Raw genomic sequence first — 18,801 nt, forward strand, 5'->3', positions numbered from 1 at the left:
CCAGGCTGCCCCGGGCACCCGAAGACTACCCAGGAGGAGGCAGGGGCCAGACAAGTGGTGGTCCAATGGGGGTGGGGGCTGCTGAGCCAAAGGCAGTGGGGGAGAAGGGACTTCTGCTATCCCCTCTCCTTTCTCCTTGATAACCACAGCATTTCTATGGCCTTCAGAAGGGGCCCCCTAATCCTACCTTGTGATCAGGAAGTAATCCAGTGCTTTCAGCTGGGCCCAGGCTCTGACCCCATGGGGGGACAAGGACCCCCCCAATTTAGAGTTGGACAGAGGTCCAGCTACACCTACACATGTAGCTGGAGGGGACTGTTTTCTCTGAAAAGGAGGGATGCGGGGATGAGGGGTCTAGACCAGGAAGGGATTTTGTTTTAGAGAAGAGGAAACTGAGTCCCAGAGACTTGCTGAGCAATCAGTCACTTGACTGGTTAATGATGCCCCATTGAGGTGTCTGACCTCCTTCCCTGGCATTCTCAAGAGAGGTCTCCTGGCTGGTAGGATGATGGCTCAAACACTGCCAGAAGGAACCTCAAAACCTTCCCTAAGCATTAGAAACTCTGGCAAGAAACTGTGGTCTGTAGGGCCAGAGGTGATGGGGCTCCTGGTTGGAAGGCAGGGTCTGTGCAGAGAAAGACAGATCAGGCAAATGAATGGTGCCTGAGCACAAGTCTGGGATTTCTGGGCCCTTGGGCAGGGACAAGGCTCATAGAGAAGTGACTTTACCCAACACCTAGCATCCAGTCAGGTGAGCAACAAGTCTTTATTAAGCACCTACTGTGTTCCAGGCCCTGTGCTGAACACAAAGAAATACAAAAGACAGTCTTCAAGGAGCTCCCAGTCAGGGGGGAGATACTTGGAGCTATAGATAGGATAGTTGTGGGTTGGTTGGTCACTAGAAAATAATCACGGAGGGCAGGTACTAGGCTTCAGGGAGACTGGGAAAGGCTCCCTCTAGAAGGTGAGATTTTAGCTGACACTTCAAGGAAATCAGAGAGAAAGCAGACAAAGGAGAAGAGGAAGAGCACTTCAGAAATGGGGGGTGGTCCGGAGCTAAGAGTCAGAGGGTCTTATTTGTGGAACAGCCAGGAGGTCGGGGTCACTGGGTCCAAAAGTACGTGATGGCAGAGTGAGGTGTAAGAAGACTTGGAAAGGTAAAGAAAGAGTCGGCTATGAAGGGTTTGGATGTCAAAGAGAGCATTTGGTATTTGCTCCTGGAGATGATAAGGAGCCAATAAACAGGAGTTTAGTGAGTAGGAGGTGACCTGATTAGACCCTCACTTTAGGTCTGATTGGAGGATGGAGTGGGGTGGAGAGAGACCTGAGGCAGGCAGACTCAGCAACTCCTGCAATAACCCAGGAGTGAGGTGATGAGGGTCTGCAGCAGGGTGGGGGCAGTGTCAGGGGAGAGGAGACCTGTTAGAGAGATGCTGCATTGGTGAAACTGACAGAAGTGAAACAGACAAAAGATGCTGCAGAGGTGAAACTGGCGAATGATGTTGCAGAGGTGAAACTGATGAGAGATACTGCAGAGGTGAAACTGACCAAAGATGCTGCAGAGGTGAGACTGACAGAGGTGAAACCAAAGAAAGATGCTGCAGAGGTGAAACTGACAGAGGTGAAACTGACAGAGGAGAAACTGATGAAAGATGCTGCAGAGGGGAAACTGACCAAAGATGCTACAGAGGTGAAACTGACAAAGGTCCAACTGATGAGAGATACTGGAGAAGTGAAACTGACCAGCCTTGACACCATACTGGATCTGGAGGTGAATGAGGAGTCCAGGATGATGAAGAAAAGGAGCTGAGGATCAAACCCATAGAAAAACAACAATTATGAAAAGCTACTGTAGCCGTGCAAAATGAGAGGTATAGACAGAAAGGGACAGACAGGTGTAGGCAGAAAGGGACCTATATGGTTCTATGGAGAGCCAAGAAACCTACCTTTTCACTACCTCGGTGGGCATCCTTGGCTCTTCTGAACCTCAATTTTGTGAAATGGACGTCTTTAAGAAACCTAATATTGTCGAAGTGTCTCAAGTGCCCCTTTCTAAGATCTCTTCACAGCAGGCCAGAAATAGCTTTGGGAACTCCTAGGGATGCACCTCCTAGAGCCTGGGGGAAGGCAGGGCAGGCAGCCCTAGGAAGGGAAAAGGTGCCATGGTCGCCAAAGCCTCCTCTAGAGTCTGCTCTCCTGGGCATTGAATGCCAATACCACCACTCCCTAGAGTCTGGCAGTCAGGCTTTAAGGGCTTCCCGAGGCAAAGGGAGATGAGGTTGGACCTCGAGGAGCTAGGCCCCAAAGCACAGAAGCAGGGGAGGCTGAGGGAGTTATTGGCACACAGAAGTCAGAGCAGAGCTTAGCAGATGAACCAGAAGGGAGGAGGGCACCCAAACAGCCTGCAAGGAGACTGTGCTCAGCTGGAGGCAAGAGAGGCAGGTAAAAGTGGGTAGGCCAGAATCCTTTGGGGATGGACCAAAGTCAGAGATCTTGAGTTCTAGGGCCCAGGAGCTCAAATGCAGGCTCGAGAGGGAGTTGGTCCCCTATTCCCATCCACCACACACACACACACACACACACACTCATTCACTTCCAGCAGAGATCAGGATTCCCCCAGCTGCTGGGGCCGTGGGATCCTAGTCACCAGGAGGGCAGAGATGGCAGCCCTTGGCACCCGGCCCACTCTGTCACTGCCAGGGAAGAACAAGAGCAGAGTAAATCAAATCCCATTGCGCAGACATGAGGATGAGAGCTGGAGAGCAAGAGGGGGAGGAGGAGGAGAAGGAGAGAGACAGAGAGACAGAGAGAGAGAGAGAGAGAGACCCCACAGAGGTGGGGAAGGAAGAGAGAGAAGGAAAAGGGAGAGAGGGCAGAGAGAAGACAGGAGAAGGAGAGAGAAATAAGAGGAGATGGGGAGAGGGAGGGAAGGAGAAGGAGAGGAAAGAACAGAGATAAATGAGCAGTGAGGAAGCAGAAAGTGGGCAGGAGTGAGAAACAAAGGGAAAGAAAGACAAGGGGAAAGAAAGAGAGGAAGAGGAGAGGGACCAAAGAGGAAGGCTTGTGGGCAAAAAGAGAGAGAGCAGTGGGAGGGGAGGCCAGAAAGCAGCCTGACCCAGAGGCTCCTGTTCCTGCTTCTGACTTGGAAGTGGGGACCCTTCCAGGAGCTCCTCCGGGCGCAGCTCTCCTTGAAAAGCAGGGCAGGAGCCGGTGCTTGCCAACTCAGGATGTCTGCAGTGACAAACAAGTTCACTCAGCTGCTGCATCAAGCTGGCACTGACAGGCACCGCACATCCCCCAGGAACCGAGGCTTCCCTCTCTGGAGCGGCCCTCCCTACCTGCACAGCAAACCAGGCCCTTCTCGGGGCTGATCCCGGCCTCAAGCCATTCGGAGGTGAGGGACGGGGCCCAGAAAGGAAAAACGCGTGGCAGAGCCGGGCACGGGCAGAGCTTTGTGTGGGCACAACGGGGGCTGCCTGGGGGCACTCCTGGTCCTCAAAAAAGAGAAAAGACTGAAATCTAATGGCCGGACAACTCGGCCCGTGTCTGACAACGCTGGAACACAGTAGTGGAGGGAAGGCTGGTGAACACTCAGAAAAGAGGCAGCGGCTCAGCTGAATCCAGGCCGCCTTCTTTGCTTTTCCAGATCAGACCAGATCAGGAGAATGCTGTGGATGGGGTGCCCTGGTCTAAGCAAAGAACGGGACCTGATTTCTCCTACTATTCTTTTATTTATTTATTTATTCATTCATTCATTCATTTATTGATTTTTGCTGAGACAATTGGGGTTAAATGACTTGCCCAGGGTCACACACCCAGGAAGTGTTAACTGCCTAGACCAGATTTGAACTCGGGTCCTACTATTCTTTCACATGAAACGGGGGGAACGTGGACAGGAGAGGGAGTTAAACTTGGAATTCATTGAATGGTTGAACCCAAATCAATCAATCAACAAGATTTATGAAGCACCTACTGTGTGCTCGGCACAGCATTACTTATAGGATGTCAGTTTGGAAGGCCCTAGTAGAGGGCCCCAGAAATCTATCCATATGCTGTTTAGTCAGTAACTTGCAATATTCAGGCTGAATGAGTCTGAGAAGGATTAAAAAATAGGCTGGGACGGATGAGCAACAGAGTGGAGAAGAGCAATAAGACTCCTCTTCCCGAGTCCAAATCTGGCCCCTGACGCTCACCAGCTGTGTGACCCTCATGCCTCAGTTTCCTCATCTGTCAAATGAGCTGGAGAAGGAAATGGCAAACCCCAGAGGGGTCATGGAGTCATGACAACTAGACCAGAAAAAAAAATCACTTAGAAGAGGTTTCCTTGGAGCTCTCCTTGTCTTCGACAGGTCCCCGACTCCAAGAGCCTCCCGGGGCCGCCACACAAGCTGACATAGCCCCGGCAGCGTTGAGATAGAGCTTTTAAGGCCTTTACAAATACTTCTAATTTGGGAGCTCACAACAGCCCCGGAGGTGGAGGCTGTTACTATTATCTCTACTTAACAGATGAGGAAACTGAGGCAAAACCATAATGACCGGCCCAGGGTCACCCTGCTGGTAAGCCGGACTCAGGACCGGCTCACCGCCCACTGCAGCCCCTCCCAGCTGCTGATCCCTGGGCCCTCCTTAAGAGAAAGTGCGCCCGTGCTAGAGAAATGAAGAAGCCGGGGATCAGCGGGGCAGGAAATTGGCCGGCCGGCAGAACTCAGCGAGCATGAAGAGGATGACTCAAGGCCCTTAAGATAGAAGCTCTTGAAGGAGATCCTGTGGTGCTCCCTCCTTGAGGAGCCCAATGAATAATGGATGCGTCCTCGGCTTCCCCGCCCCCCCCCCCCCAGAGGAAGAGGAAACCCGGGGACATCTCTGGGATTTGCCCTTCAAGGTCCCCACTCTCGTCTGGGTGTCCTGCTTTCAGCCCCACAATGCCCAGGGGTGCCCGGGCTCTGGACGGCCGCCTCCTTTCCTCGGGCCCTTCTCCATCCCCCAGGAAACAAGGCTCTCCCCGCCCCAAATCGTTTTCTGCCCCCTAGATGGGCAGGGTGATCCTCCCAGCTCAGCCCAGAGCTCGGGGGGTGGGGGGAGGCCGAGAGGTGGGGCCCCTGCTGCCCCCTCCCCAGGCCCCGAAGGTGCTGTCTGGGGCTCCGACCTGCACAGAAGAGCCTCCTGGATGGAGCCTGGAGCACTTGGATTTGAGTTCTCCATCTCCTCATCTGGAAAATGGGGTAATAAAGCAGGGCCGCTGTGGGGCCCGGCCGAGATCCTGGGTGCAAAGCCCCTGAAACAGTGGGAGTTTCCCACCAAGGCCACCCAGAAAGCCCCCCCCCCGCTCCCCAAACATCCTCCATAATGATCCATAATGATAACTGAAATTCTAGCTCTCCCAGGCAGTCTTATCATGGATTTCTTCTGCAAGTGCAAAAATCCTGGGGCAAAGGCCCCTCAGTTGCTTTCTAAGGGCCCAGTTTAAACCTGGAGGGATCCAGGAGTTCCCGAGTTTGGAAGCTGGAAGGGCCTTAGCCACTATCTCCTCATTTTACAATGTGATATCCTATCCCCAGTGAGATGCAAGGACTGAAACACAGGGAAGGTCTGCCTACTATAGCGCACTGCCTCTGAGAGCGCCCTGAACACCAAGGAGGGGGCTGAAAGAGACCCTGGGATGGGGCGGTACCTAGGATGGGGCCACAAGGGCGTTGTCCCAAGGCAGAATGTTTTAGAGGGCTCCTGTCTTCTCAGTTGTTCTTTCTTGGACCATGGGGGGAAAACATAAAAGACGGACCCCTTTGTGCCGAGCTTCCCTCTTGCTCCATGCTCCCGGTAAGGAGGGGTCAGCGCCAGGTGAGCCCCCCCTCCCAGGAGAGGTACAAAAATTGCCCGTTACCTCTTCTGATGGAAAGACAAAGACAGACCCTGGGCCGGAGCCAGCCCTTCCCTGCAGACCTGTGGAGCCGGGCCAGCCAGGGACTCCCCTCTGCTCCCAGACGCCCACCCCAGGGAGGCAAAGGGGAGCATGGGGGGGGGTGTTGGGGGCTTCCCATCCTTGGCCTCCCCTCTTCCTTCCCTAGGTCCCAGCACCCCCGTCCCCCATCCCCCATCCCTGGACCCTCTGCCGGCCAGAGCTGGGACAGCGGGAGCAGAACGTGGCCAGACTTCATTTCTTTTCTCTGAGACCAGGAACAAGCAGAACTTGGATTAAGGTTGTTCCAGCCGGTGGTTCTGGGGAGCAGAGTGGAGGAGGGGGTGGGGACCTGGCCAGGAGCCTAGTTGTGAGTGTGTGATTGTGTGTATGTGTGTGCATGCGAGTGCGCACAGGGAGCCTGCAGCCCCAGGCCTGTACAAGTGGGGGCCCCTGCTGCGCATGAGCGCGAGTCCTCGGCCCCAGTGGGGGGGGGGGGGGGTCCCTGCTGGGAATGAGACCCCTCAGCTGCAGCTCTCAGGGCCTTGTGGACGAACCCTCTCTCCCGGCACTGGGGGCACGAGAGCCTCCGAGGCGAGCTGGGCTCCCATCAGCCCCTCCCCATGTCCATGAACCGTCCCAGCATCCTCTGGGTTGTGAAGAGCGATGGGAAAGAATCAGAATTTCCCTGAGTTGAGGGCACCACAGACCCCTAGTCTTGCACTGGGGGTGGCTGAGAGTTTTGGGGTTCCCTCACATCTACCCCCAGAACTTCCCGCTCCTGTCCCTCCCCCCACCCCCAGAGGATGCCCTTAGGCTTCCCAGCCCATGTGGGCGCCTGCCCTCCCTCCCTGCCCTCGGGGCCCCCGGCCTCCCCCCCCCCCCCCCCCCCCTCTTTCACTGACTCCCAGGTGAGGCAGGGACGGCTCCGTGGGGCCCGTGGCTTCCTCCCCAGGCCGGGAGGGGCATCTCTGTGCCCAGAGCCCAGGCCCCAGTGGCACCTTCTGGCGGTCCCCGGGCCAGGCGCCCCTGGAGGCCGGGGTCGGAACCCAGAGCCCCCCCTCCCCAGCAGGACCCACGGCGGGAGGCCGTTTCTCCCCTGGCGTGGACGCGATGAACAACAGCACAAGCTGAGGCTGGAGCCTTTTATTGGGATCTAGGAGATGAGGGGTTCCCCGACCCCCGTGAGACCCCCGAGGAGCTCCCGCGGCGGACGAGGCGGCCTCGCTCTCAGCCCCACTGGGCGCCGGGCTGCGGGGGCCATCCCCCCGGGGGCGGGGCCCGCAGGGACGGCGGCAGGTCCTGGAGGGGCGGCCACCCAGGGGGGTACTGGAAGACGGCCGGCTTGGCTGGCAGCACACTAGGAGAGAGGAGCACAGAGTTAGCCACTGGGACCCTACGTCTCCTCCCAGCTACCCAGGGAGGCCCCACCCCCTCCATCCCACGTCCCCTCAGACTCTGCCGGGTTCCTCCCATCCCCCCAACAGCAGGGACTGACCCGTGGACCCCGGTGGAACCTTCCCCATCCCATAAGCCCCAAGCCCCTCCTCTACTCAGCGCTCCCTTCCTTGGCCACTGAAGCGACTAAGAGAGGAGGCAAGGAGGCCTCCCGGAGGTCCCACCAACACCCTCTGGGGCAGATCCCGGGGAAAGCTGGGGTCTTTTATGGATGAGCACATCAAGAGCTCCCCCGTGTCCGGGCTTTAAGGTTCAAGCGTTTTCTTCAGGGCAACTTCATTTTAGAACCCAGGAAACGGCTCCCAGAGCCGAGTGAGGATTTGTATTTGGGGCTTCTAGCTCTGAGTCCAGAGCGCCTTCCACTTTCCTGCCTCAGTTTCCCCAGGTGTAAAATGGGGGAAGGGGACTGACCGGCCAATTTCCAGAGGCCCAGTGAGGCTCGGAAGGCCTCCGGATCCCGGGCGATGGGTCAGGCTCTGGCCAGCCCGGCTTCTCCATGCCCCCCACCCCAGCCCCTCTCTAAGCTCTTATTGCCGCAATTCAGGCTGAATGAGGCGGGTATTCTGCTGATCAACGCCTAGAGGGTCCTCGCTAGAGTCCGTTCCAGCTGCATCCTTCTCTTTCCTGTTCTAAAGTCTCTCTGGGCCTAGAACTCTGTGTTTGTATGCAGCGTCTTCTTGAAACCTCCCCGATTCCCCCTTGTCCTTTCCCCAGCCCCCTTAATCCCTCTCCCCCCGGGCCTTCAGCTCTGAGACCAGAAAGGCAGTAATGGGGAGAAAGAGAAAAATCCAGAACCAGCCCCCCCCCCCCCCCCCAGCAGACAGAACTCCAGCCCAGGGGCGCCTGGCAGAAAGGAACCTCAACTCTGGCAGAAAAGACTAGAGACATTAGGAGGATAAACAAGAACTCCGAGGGGGCCATGGCCCGCGATGCCAGCCCTGGCCCTGGTCCCGCCCATTCAATAGGAAGACTGACTGTTCTCCTATTAGATGTGAATTTAGGGGCAGGGGTGGCAGAGAGATAGGGTGGGGGCAGGGGGTGGCAGAGAGATGGGGCAGGGAGAAGACTGGAGTTGGGGCTAAGACAGGGTAGTCCTAAAGGCTCATGAGCCCCTCCCTTTCGACATCTGTCCTGATGCTGACAAAAGAGGCTGAAATCTAGCCCATGCTCTGTGCCCCAAGGTAGGCTGGGGCCAGAGCATGGCGGCCAAACCTCGCCAGTCTAGGCACGCGTGCTCAACACCTCAGGGGGTGGTAGACGGGGCCTGTTGCCCATTTTACAGCCCAGAACGGTCAAGGAAATTGTAAAGTCACACAGCTAGTTACTGACAGCTCTGGGGGCCTAACACTTGGTCTTGGTCCTGTGCTCTTGCAATTTAAGGGTACATGTACACACACACACACACACACACCCCTCCCCCTCCGGCTGCAGTTCAGTGTGGTTAGCAGCTGCTGGGACCAGGAGCCAGGGCTGTAACAACAAGCCTTTCTGGGAGACAAGGGACACTTGCCGTTCCCTAAAAACAGAGGCTGCGTCGTTATGAAACCACAGGCGGGGCTACATTTGGGAGCGAACGAGGAACAAAAATGGCCGAGGTTCCCAAGACACACGGCAGCTGTCGTGAGAACGAGCCCCCGTCGGAGAGCGCTGGCCGGGGGCCAACTCTCCCCATCGCCGCTGCCATCATCAAAGTAATAGCTTCCCACTCACAGTCCGGTTTTCTAGGCTGGAACAGACCTTTAAAAACAGGAATTAATTCTGGCTCCTGGCACCCTGGGGAGGCAGGTGAAGGAAGTGCCAACGGCAGCTGAGAAAACGGGGCGCCTGGGGAAAAAGTGCCCAGATTGCTCAAGGTCAGGAGCGTGAGGATCTGGAGAAGAAATCCAAGAACTCTCCACCCCCAGAGGCTGCTCTCAATAGCACGTTCTCCAGAAGAAAAGAAAACCAGGGGTTCCAGACGTACCAAAGAGCCCCCCGAGCCGTCCTAATCCTAAACTAGACTTAGAATCTGGAGGGTCGGCTAGCCCCAACCCCTCACTGTACATGGCCCCGGAGGTCAAGGGCACGGCCCATGATCACACATATTATAAGCCAGGGTTTGAATCCGGGGCTTTTGCTTCAGCCGATTCCTTTTCTCCCTGTTGGGGTCACATTTAATTAGGAATCAGCGGCCCCGGGAATTGATCCTTAATAAGTACCAGTGATGGCTGAGGGAACGATACACGGTTAGTCTGGGAGACAAAGACTTAGGGGAGAAACAGTGGCTGCCCTGGGCTACCTGAAGGGTCCCCTCCTGGAAGGGGATCAGTTATTCTGCAAGGCCCAAGGGCACCCGCCAAACGGGAAACAGCAGCTGGGTGGTGCAGGGAATAGAGAACTGACACTGGAGACGGGGAGGACCCAAGTTCAAATCCAGACTCAGACATCTGACACTTACTAGCTGTATGACCCTGGACAAGTCACTTCACCCTGAGGTTTTTTTGGGTAGTTTTCAAAATATGTGCATAGATAGTTTTCAATGTTCACCTTTGCAAAACCTTGTGTCCCAAATTTTTTTCTCCTTCCCTTCATCCCAGGCCCTCCCTTTGACAGCAAATAATCCAATATAGTTAACCCTGAGTTTTGTACCAGGGGAAAAAAAAAAGAGCAGGGAGTCGGCCATTCCTGGCTTTAGAAATGAATCCCGGTTTGGGGGACCCAGGCCCTGGGTTCAAATCTCAGCTCCACACAAAGTGGGCTATGTCACATTAGAGTCTGCACCTCCCCGCAATGGATGCTATAGAGGAAGGGGCGTCCGCACTACTTTGCCTCTGGCCCTAAGGATCATGGGACTTTCCATCCCCATTCTCCCCCGTGAGCTCCTGGAGAACAGGGGCCACGGCATGTTTCTATGGACATCCCCGGCCTTACCCACGTTAGCATTTACTCCTATCTTTAAATCTGAGCCTTGGGGGCACAAAGACCCGAGTTCAAATGCAGCCTCAGACGTGGCCAGGTGGCCCCAAGGCTCGTCCCTTACTACCATCTGTCTCAGTTTCCTCCTCAGTAAAATGGGGATAATATCAGCACTTCCCACCCCAGGTGCTCATGGGGACCAAAGCTCTTGGTCAGCCTGGGATATGAAATCTGATCATCGCCCTTTTGGGAGAGGCCCCAAGAACCCGAGGGGCAAGGACAGAGGCCAGGACCAGGGGCAGGGACTCCGATCCACACAGAGACCAGCAACCCGGAGGCCACTGTCCACCTGACTGGGCTGGAGCCACCTGTGGCCCCAGCTGCCGAGCATGTGCACTGGGAAGCGGGGGATGTTCTGAAGGGGTGGGTACCTGCTGCTCTGGGCAGAGCTCCGCCGCTGGGCCCGCTTCTCCAGCCAGTCTTCGATGCCCCCCTCGGGCACCTCCACGACCTCCTGCTCCCTGGACAGTCGCTCCTCTGGATGGGGAGAAGAGAGAAGGCAATTTGAGCCAAGGCCCCTCTGACCCGGCCCCTCCTGAGAGCCGGCCTGGAGGCCGTACCGTGGGCCCTAGCTCTCAGAGGTCAGAAGGGGCCTGGTTCAGTGTTGGAGGCTTGGGGCAAACAGAGCACTGGAAGCCGCAGGGTCCGGGGAAGGGCTGATGGGGAGGAGGCTGGGGAAAGCTTGTGTCGTCGTTGTCCCCCCCCCCCCCCCCCCACCCCCAGCCTGAGTCTGCGCTGTCTGCGGCTCCGCAGTGGGGAGGGGAGCGGTCCTGGCTGGTGGGGCAGGAGGAGCGGAAGCGGCAGCCTCCCTCCCACCCAGTGCCAGCTAAACACCATCTGGCCGCCAGAGGAAGAGACAGTCATGGGAAGCGGGCGCTGCCAGCGGCCCCGGGGCACCATATGCCCAACTTGGCCCGGCCGGGGGGGAGCGGGGGCTTCGGCCCTGGGGGAGGGACTCCCGGCCGGGCTCATGAATATTCATAGGGGGTGTGGCTTATCCGCCCACAGATGGGAGGGTGACCATTGGGGTGAAAGCCCCGGCCTCCGGGTCACAGCCCCCTGGGCTCTACCTCCCGGCTGGCCGGGGCTCCCTCTCCTTGCCATCCAAGCAGGAGGATTCCCAGGATCCCCCGGGGGAGGCCCCGGCTGTTCCCCAGGGCGGAAGGGCTCTGCCAGGGCCAGTTTTAGCCAGCAGGGGGAACAGTTGCGCCGACCTCCCGGGGCTGCAGGCCGCCAGCCCAGGGGGATGGGCCAGGGGGTCCCCGGGGGGGCATGCTCCTGCCCCTGCCCCTGCTGGCCCTGGCCCAATTCTCCCGGCCCCCTTCTCCCCTCTCGGGGGGGGGCCTGGCTCTCCCCAGTTATTTTCGGGCGCCCCCCATCACCCCCGGCCTGCTCCCTGCTGGGGGGACCCTTCTCCCTAAAGTCCCTCAAAGCCTGGTCCCTCCCAGAGCCCCCGGCCCCAGAGGGAAAGAACAACCCCTCCCCTCCCATGTATTCCCCCCAACCCCAACCACCACACCTGGGGCCTCATTTATCCATAAAATGGCAAATCCCCTCGGCTCCCCTCCCCGGTACTCCCCACAACCCCCGTCCTGGGCCCAAACTCTCCAAGTCCCCGGCTCATGTAAACGGCGTTGGTCAATCACACACCAGCAACAAAACCCCTTAGGGAGGGACAACCCCCCAAAGGGAAAAACAAGGGGAAACCCCAGGGAGGGATGGGGGAACAAACAAAAACCCAAGGGAAACAAAGGAAAAACCCCCAAAGGAAGGAAAAACAAAACCCCCAGAAAGAAAAACCCCCAAAGAAAAAAAAAACCCCAAAGAAAGAAAGAAACAAAAACCCCAAGAAAACCCCAAAAAGAAAAAAGAAACCCCAAGAAAGAAAAAAACCCCCCCAAATAACTCCCCACCCCATCCTCCACCTTCCAAAACCCCAAAACCTCTTTTCTCTCCCTCCACCAAAAACCCTTCCAAACCATCTCAAAACCAGAAAACAGAAAAAAACACCACCCAAAACCCAAAACCCCCTCCCCCCAAAAAACCAAAACCCAAAACGCCCCCCCCCACCCCTTATATATTTCCCCAAGGGAACTTCCAACCAAAACTGCCCCCCCTTCCCCTACTTCCAGGAAAACATCCCCCCCCCCCCAAAATCCCCAAACTGTCCGGGCAACCTCCCCACCCCCCCTTTCACCTACCCCCCCCAAAACCATCTGGGTGGGACAAACCGGGCCCTTCCCCTAACCCCTCCCCCCTCCACCCTCCCCACCGGGCCCCTCCTCCCTCCCACCACTCCTCCCCGGGAAACTCTGGCCCCAGGCATGGAGACAGGTGGCAAGGCCTTCGAAAAAGCGACCGAGTCCTGCCCCCCCCCTCAACCCCCACCTGCAGCTTTGGTGCCCCCCAACCTGCCCCAAAGATCGTCTCCCTTTTCCCCTTGCCCCCCTGGGGTCCCCAGTGCCCCGAGACCTCAGCCCCCTTCCCCCACACTGGCTCAAGCCCCGACCAGGCACACCCACCCAGCTGGCGTCTCCCCTCCCCCGGGGCCTGGTCGGGCGCCAAACCCCGGTGTCTGTCACATACCCCTCTCCCCCCTTTGGAGCCCACCTCGGAAGAGGTCGTACCAGACCTTCTTGGCCCTCAGGTGTTGGACCCCGTTCAGGTGCTTCTTGCGGTTGTGGATTTTCCTGGAGGAAAGGCGGTCCGATGCAAAGTATCTTTTCCCCCAGGGGCCCCGAGGCTGCTCAGACTCTGGGAGGCAAGCAGGCATGCCCTTCCACAAGGTCTGGTCCCGGCCCCTGGGGTCCATCCCCCAGAGCGCTTGGTTCTCACACCCAACAACGAACGGGGCACGTGCACCATGCTGCCAAGGAACGGAAGCAGCCGTGGCGCTGCCCAGGGTCACTCCTGTTCGGATCTGACAGGACATTCAGGACCCCGCTGGTCAGTAAATGTGCCCCCCCCATACAACCCCCACGCCCGCTGCTCCCCTTCAAGCACCCTAGCTTTCTCAGCCTGGCCCGGCGGCCGTCCTCCCTGAACACCATCCCCGTCCAGGCCGCATGGGCTTCCCTGGGCCAATTTCCCTCCATTCCCTCCGATTCTGCTCTCCTTTCAAAGCTCAGGGGCCTCCTCCTTCATGAATCCCTCCCAGGTTCCCCTCGTCTCCCTCCTGCCCTCCACCTGCAAGCCTCCCTCTCACTCTGGGCCACTTTCCTGGGACCCTTTCCCAGCCTCCCCCTGTCTCGAGCTTCTCTGTGAAGCTGAATTTAAGCCCCCCTTGGACTCCTATATCACAAAACAACAGCTCCTGGCTCCCAGAGCCGGGGCAGGGAACAAGCAGGGCCATGATGGTAACACACTCTGCCATACGGCGCAAGCAACACCCACCAGCCCCCCACGGTCATTATCCCCACTGCGTCCCTGCCGCTCACCCAGGAGAATACGGCCTCCCCGGGCCCTGTCCCATGCATGCAGATCAGCACTGAGTCAGAAAGGGGCGCAGCCCGTGTGCAACGGCGGCCGAGGGCCCACGCTGGCTCACCAAGCCCAGGCTGGCAGTGCGACGGGCCCAGGAACACTCAGGCGGTAAATTTAGGCCCAACAAAAGAAGTCCTAGCTTACCCAGCAGGCTCCTGGAACAGAAGTGGGCCCGCTAAAAATACCAGGACTTCAAAAGAGCCTCAGTGGAGGCCGGGATGAGAGGCCCGACGTCGGTGACTGAAGACAGAGTGATGTCAAGGAGCCCGTCGCCATCCCACTGGCACCAGGGGCACCTCTCAGAGAGAGGCGCCAGTCTACACTCCAGCCCGAAGGGACGCAGAGGACCGGGCCAGGAGTAAGACCTGCCTACAGGCTGCACGGGCACAACAATGCCACCAGGAGCCACAGGGGAATGGATGCCCTCCCTCATGCCAAGGAGGACCAGGGAGCACAACGGGCAGTGCCAGGCTGCAGCCAGAAAGCCCCCAGAGCAAATCAGCCGGGTAACACTGGGCAAATCACCTCACTACCTACCTCAGTGTCCTCAACTGTAAAATGGGATAATAGCAGCACACCCTTCCCAGGGAGGTTCAGAGGATCAGATATTTGTAAAGTGCTCAGTACAGTGCTTGGCACATAGTAGATACTTAATCCTTTTTTTTCTTCCTTCCTTCCCTAGAAACCCCAGCTTGTGGTCTTTCTTGGATCTCAGAGGATTCTTCCTTCCTCTTTCCCTTCTTCCTTTTTTCCTTCCTCCCTCGCTCTTGTCTTCTCTTCTTCCCTTTCCCTCCTTCCTTCTTTCCTCCCTTTTGCCCTCTCTTGTTCCTTCCTTCCCTCCCTCTCTCTCTCCCCTTCCTTTCTTCCTTCCTTCCTTCTTCCCTTTCCCCTTTCTTCCTTCCGCTCTTCCTTTCCCTATCCTTCTTTCCTTCCTTTCTTCTTTGCCTCCCTTCCTCCCTCTTGCCCTCTCTTCTTTTCTTCCCTCCTTCCTTTCTTCCTTTTCCTTCCTTCCTTCTCCCACAAAAGGAAAACTTTAAATCACTATTGATTAAAGAAAAGCAATTAAAAAAAAAAAAACTAAGATACCCCCTTCACACCTAAAAGATTGACTAAGATGATAGTGAAGGGAAATGACAAATGCTGGAAAGGATGTGAGAAAATTGGGGAACTAATACACTGTAGGGAGAGTTGTGAACTGATCCAACCCTTCTGGAACACAATTTCGAATTATGCCCAAAGGACTATAAACCATGTAGACCTTCTGACCCAGTAATACCACCACTAGGTTTATAGACTAAGAAAATTTAAAAAGGAAAAGAAAACGATTTCTATGTACAAAAATATTTATAGCAGCTCTTTTTGTGGTGGCAAAGAACTGGAAATTGAAGGGATGCCCATCAGCTGAGGAATGGCTGAAAAATTGTGTTATATGATTTTGATGGAATATATTGGGCTCTAAGAAATGACAAGCAGGTTGCTTTCAGAAAATCTAGGAAAGACTGAACAAAGTGAGTAGAACCAGGAGAACGTGAGGAAAGACGGAATGAAGTGAGCAGAATCGGGAGAACATGAGGAAAGACTGAACAAAGTGAGTAGAACCGGGAGAACGTGAGGAAAGACGGAACAAAGTGAGCAGAAGTAACAGAACATTGGAAAAGACGGAACAAAGTGAGCAGAACTGGGAGAACATGAGGAAAGGCTGAATGAAGTGAGCAGAACCAGGAGAACACGAAGACGGAAAGAAGTGAGCAGAACCAGGAGAACATTAGGAAAGACGGAACAAAGTGAGCAGAACCAGCAGAACATTATACAAAGTAATAGCAATATTATAAAGATGACCAATTGTGAAAGACTTAGCTATTCACAGCAACATAATAACTGAAAACAATTCCAAAGGATTCATGGTGGAAAATGCTTTCCTTCTCCAGAGAAAGAACACGCTTCTTTAAAAAAAGAAACGTTCTCTATTTTTCTCGGGGGAGAGGGGGTTAGGTCTGTTTTCTCTCACAACATGACTAATCTGGAAATGTTTTGCATAACTGCACATGTCTAACCTATACGCTTGCCATCTTGGGGAGGTGGGAAGGAGAGGATTTGGAGCTCAAAGTTTTAAACAAAGAATGTTACAAAGAAGCCTCCCCTTTTCAGCTGGGTTTATACCTTATGGTCTGCCTTAGCTGGGCTGGTGCGGTGTTCTTCTCTTTTTAAAAATATATGATGGTTCTCTGTGGGCAGGTTTCTTGGGGAGGTTTTCTGGATGCAGCCTTAGTTTCGGTTCAAATGCAGCCAGCTGATTAAAATCCAAACGTTTATTTTCTTCTTCCAAGGCTCCTCTTTTCCTTGGGCCCGGTTAGCTTTCTTAGAGGCCTCTCTTCCTCCTTGGTTCCAAGAGCTCTTGCAACTTGACTTTTAGCTCTTCCAGCTTCTGCCTCTAGTTCAACTCCGACTGGTGGCTTCTCAATCTCCAACTGCTGCTCCCCTCTCTGTCAATCTTCCAAACTGACTGACTTCACTCACTCAGCTCCTTTTTATGCTCTTTTAGAGGTGTGAACTCAAAGGTTGACTACTCCTCAGAGAGTGTGAATTCACAAAGTTACAAAGTTAACTGTGTATGTCCCGTACTTGTGAACTCCTATGTGTGAGCCAATGTGTGAATTCTCAAAGGTTTAAACTCAAGCATTGTTTCTACCAATTCCATTGAGTTAACACTAGGATTCTAACAGGCTGGGGTCTTATCACTGGGTCTCTGGACTCTGAGCTGGACAGGCCATCACAGATCACTTAGGATTGGGGGTTCTCAGCCTTGTGGTCTCAGGCTCACACTCTTCAAAATTATCAGCGCCTCCCCACCAAAAAGCTTTTGGTTCTCTGGGATGAATCCACTGGTATTTACCATAAAAGAAATGAAAACTGAGGGACTTTTAAATGTTTCATCCTCTAAAAATAACAAGGATTGGCTTATTACCTGGTAACAGAAATAATGTTTTTTTATGAAAAACAACTCTATTTTCCCAAAAATAATTTAGGGGGAGTTGTGTCCTTGTACATATTTTTGCAGCTCTTGAATATCGAGCTTAGCAGGTGACGGCTGGATCCCCCGGCTATGTCTGCGTTCGATCTGCTGTGACCTGTGGTTCTGGTTGAAATCCAGGAAAAATTCCCGGCTTCACGGGAACCCAGAGTTGGCCAGGGAGCGGGGGGTAGGGCTGGGGGGCTTGGCAAAGGAAGCCTTAGAGCGTTAGGAAAATCATTCTGATCCGGCGAATCCCCTTAAAGATGTCAGGCGCCCCATTTTGAGAACCACTGCTCTAGGTCAACCTCTTTGTTTTGAAAAGAAGGAAGTGAAGGGCAGTGAGGGGATGTGACTCGAAGGTCTCAGAGGCAGCAGGTGGCGAGGTCACCAGGGTCGCTGGGTCAGAGGTAGCACGGACCCCGGAGCCCCCTAATTTAGAGAAGAATAAACTGAGTGGAAATGACATGTCCAAAGTCACACAGCAACAAGTAGCAGAGCGGGGTCCCTGCGTCCCGGTTCAGAGGCCTTCTACAGCATCCACGTTAGCCCTAGACTCAGCTCCAACATCGACAGAGTTTCTTTAAGGGGAGACACTTTGCTTTAGCGCACATCTCTACCAACCTGCACTCCTGGACAGAGGACTCTGAATACAGCAGGAGCAAGTGCTGAATAAGCTTCCTTCCTTCCTCACTCCCAGAGCAGCGCCTTACTCAGTGGCTGGGAAAGAAATCACAGGAGAGGGAACTGTCCCAGGTTATGGGGTCCTGAAGTCCCAGACTCAAGATCCAGACCGCTTCCCTTCTAGACCGAACCCCTCAGTTTGCGAGAGGATTAAGAGCGACCTAGATGCAAATCCCGCCTCGGGTCTCGGAGGCTCGCTAGGCCCGAGCTCACCCGAGGCCAGTCTCGGTTTTCCAATCTCTACAATGGAGCCACCTGATATCATGAACCTTACAGGGCTGAAGTGAGGAGGAGGCCTTGTGAAGACCCCGGGAAGGAGCAGCTACGCTCGCGGGTCACCGAAGCAGCGCCTAGCTGGCAGCCCGGGCATTTTCCCGGGGACTCCAGGTCTTAGAGCACGGGCTTCCAAGGGTTCCGGTGTGAGAGACCCGGGGGCCTTGGGGGCGGGCGCCGGCTGCCGGGAAGTGGCTCAGGAAAGCCCACGCTGCCCGGGAAGGGGCCGGGGCAGTTCTGGGAACGGCCCTCCAAGACCGAGAGAGGCGCTCCGCGGAGGAGGGAAGGGGGAGAGCGAGGCCCCGGGGGCTGCAGCGGCCCCTGCGGCCCATCTCCCTCCTCTGGGGGAGAAGGAGGCCCCCGAGGCCCGGAGCAGGGGCGGGGCCCGGGGCAGGGGCGGGGCCCGGAGCAGGGGCGGGGCCCGGAGCCCGGGGCAGGGGCGGGGCCCGGGGCCCGGAGCAGGGGCGGGGCCCGGGGCAGGGGCGGGGCCCGGGGCCCGGAGCAGGGGCGGGGCCCGGGGCAGGGGCGGGGCCCGGGGCCCGGAGCAGGGGCGGGGCCGGCGCCCGGGGCCCGGAGCAGGGCTGGGAGGGACTCCCGTCCCAGGGGGAGAGGAAAGCATCGCCCAGCCCCGGGAGGCGCACATCGGAACTCGGGGCTCCCGCCAAGCATCAGGCGCCCCGCCCGGTGAGAAAGTAAGCGCGGGGGGGCGGGGCGCTTCGCAGCCCCTCCCCCCTCCCCGGCGCTCAAGTGCCGCTGGAGGTCCCTACCCTGGGCCCAGGGCCCGCTTACCTACCCCAGGGGACGCAGGCTTCCGCTCCGGGCGCGCGCCCCCCTCCGGCGGGATGGTTTTACCCTCGTCCCTGCCCAAAGCCAGCGAGGACGAGCCCAAGTGTCCGCCGGCAATGGGGAAGGGGAAACCAATTCTCCCGTCGCGCGCTCCCGCGAAGATAAGTTACCTGGCGTCGCGGTCCCGCCCGCTTTTCGCGCGCTGCTCTCTGGGAATCGTAGTCGGTACCTAGTCTTCTTCAGCCTGGGTAAAACC

At 56.4% G+C, this 18,801-nt stretch overlaps 1 protein-coding gene and 1 long non-coding RNA gene across 2 annotated transcripts; both read right to left on the reverse strand.

Moving 5' to 3' along the window:
- Positions 1–7,026: 7,026 nt before the first annotated feature.
- Positions 7,027–13,031, reverse strand: ZMAT5 (zinc finger matrin-type 5; the record flags this gene model as incomplete). The annotated part of the gene is made up of 4 exons (XM_031948825.1): positions 7,027–7,256; positions 10,681–10,877; positions 11,411–11,532; positions 12,920–13,031. Coding segments are annotated over 4 exons (561 nt in total), but the record flags the coding sequence as incomplete, so codon positions are not given.
- A 10-nt stretch (positions 13,032–13,041) lies between these two features.
- On the reverse strand, positions 13,042–18,722 carry LOC111719296. The gene is made up of 3 exons (XR_004231311.1): positions 18,553–18,722; positions 17,427–17,522; positions 13,042–13,063 (listed from the first exon to the last, which is right to left on the reverse strand). It is a non-coding gene; the product is annotated as an uncharacterized LOC111719296 (long non-coding RNA).
- Positions 18,723–18,801: the final 79 nt, after the last annotated feature.

This window comes from Sarcophilus harrisii, chromosome 1, assembly GCF_902635505.1.
Source record: "Sarcophilus harrisii chromosome 1, mSarHar1.11, whole genome shotgun sequence".
NCBI classification, from domain to species: domain Eukaryota; kingdom Metazoa; phylum Chordata; class Mammalia; order Dasyuromorphia; family Dasyuridae; genus Sarcophilus; species Sarcophilus harrisii.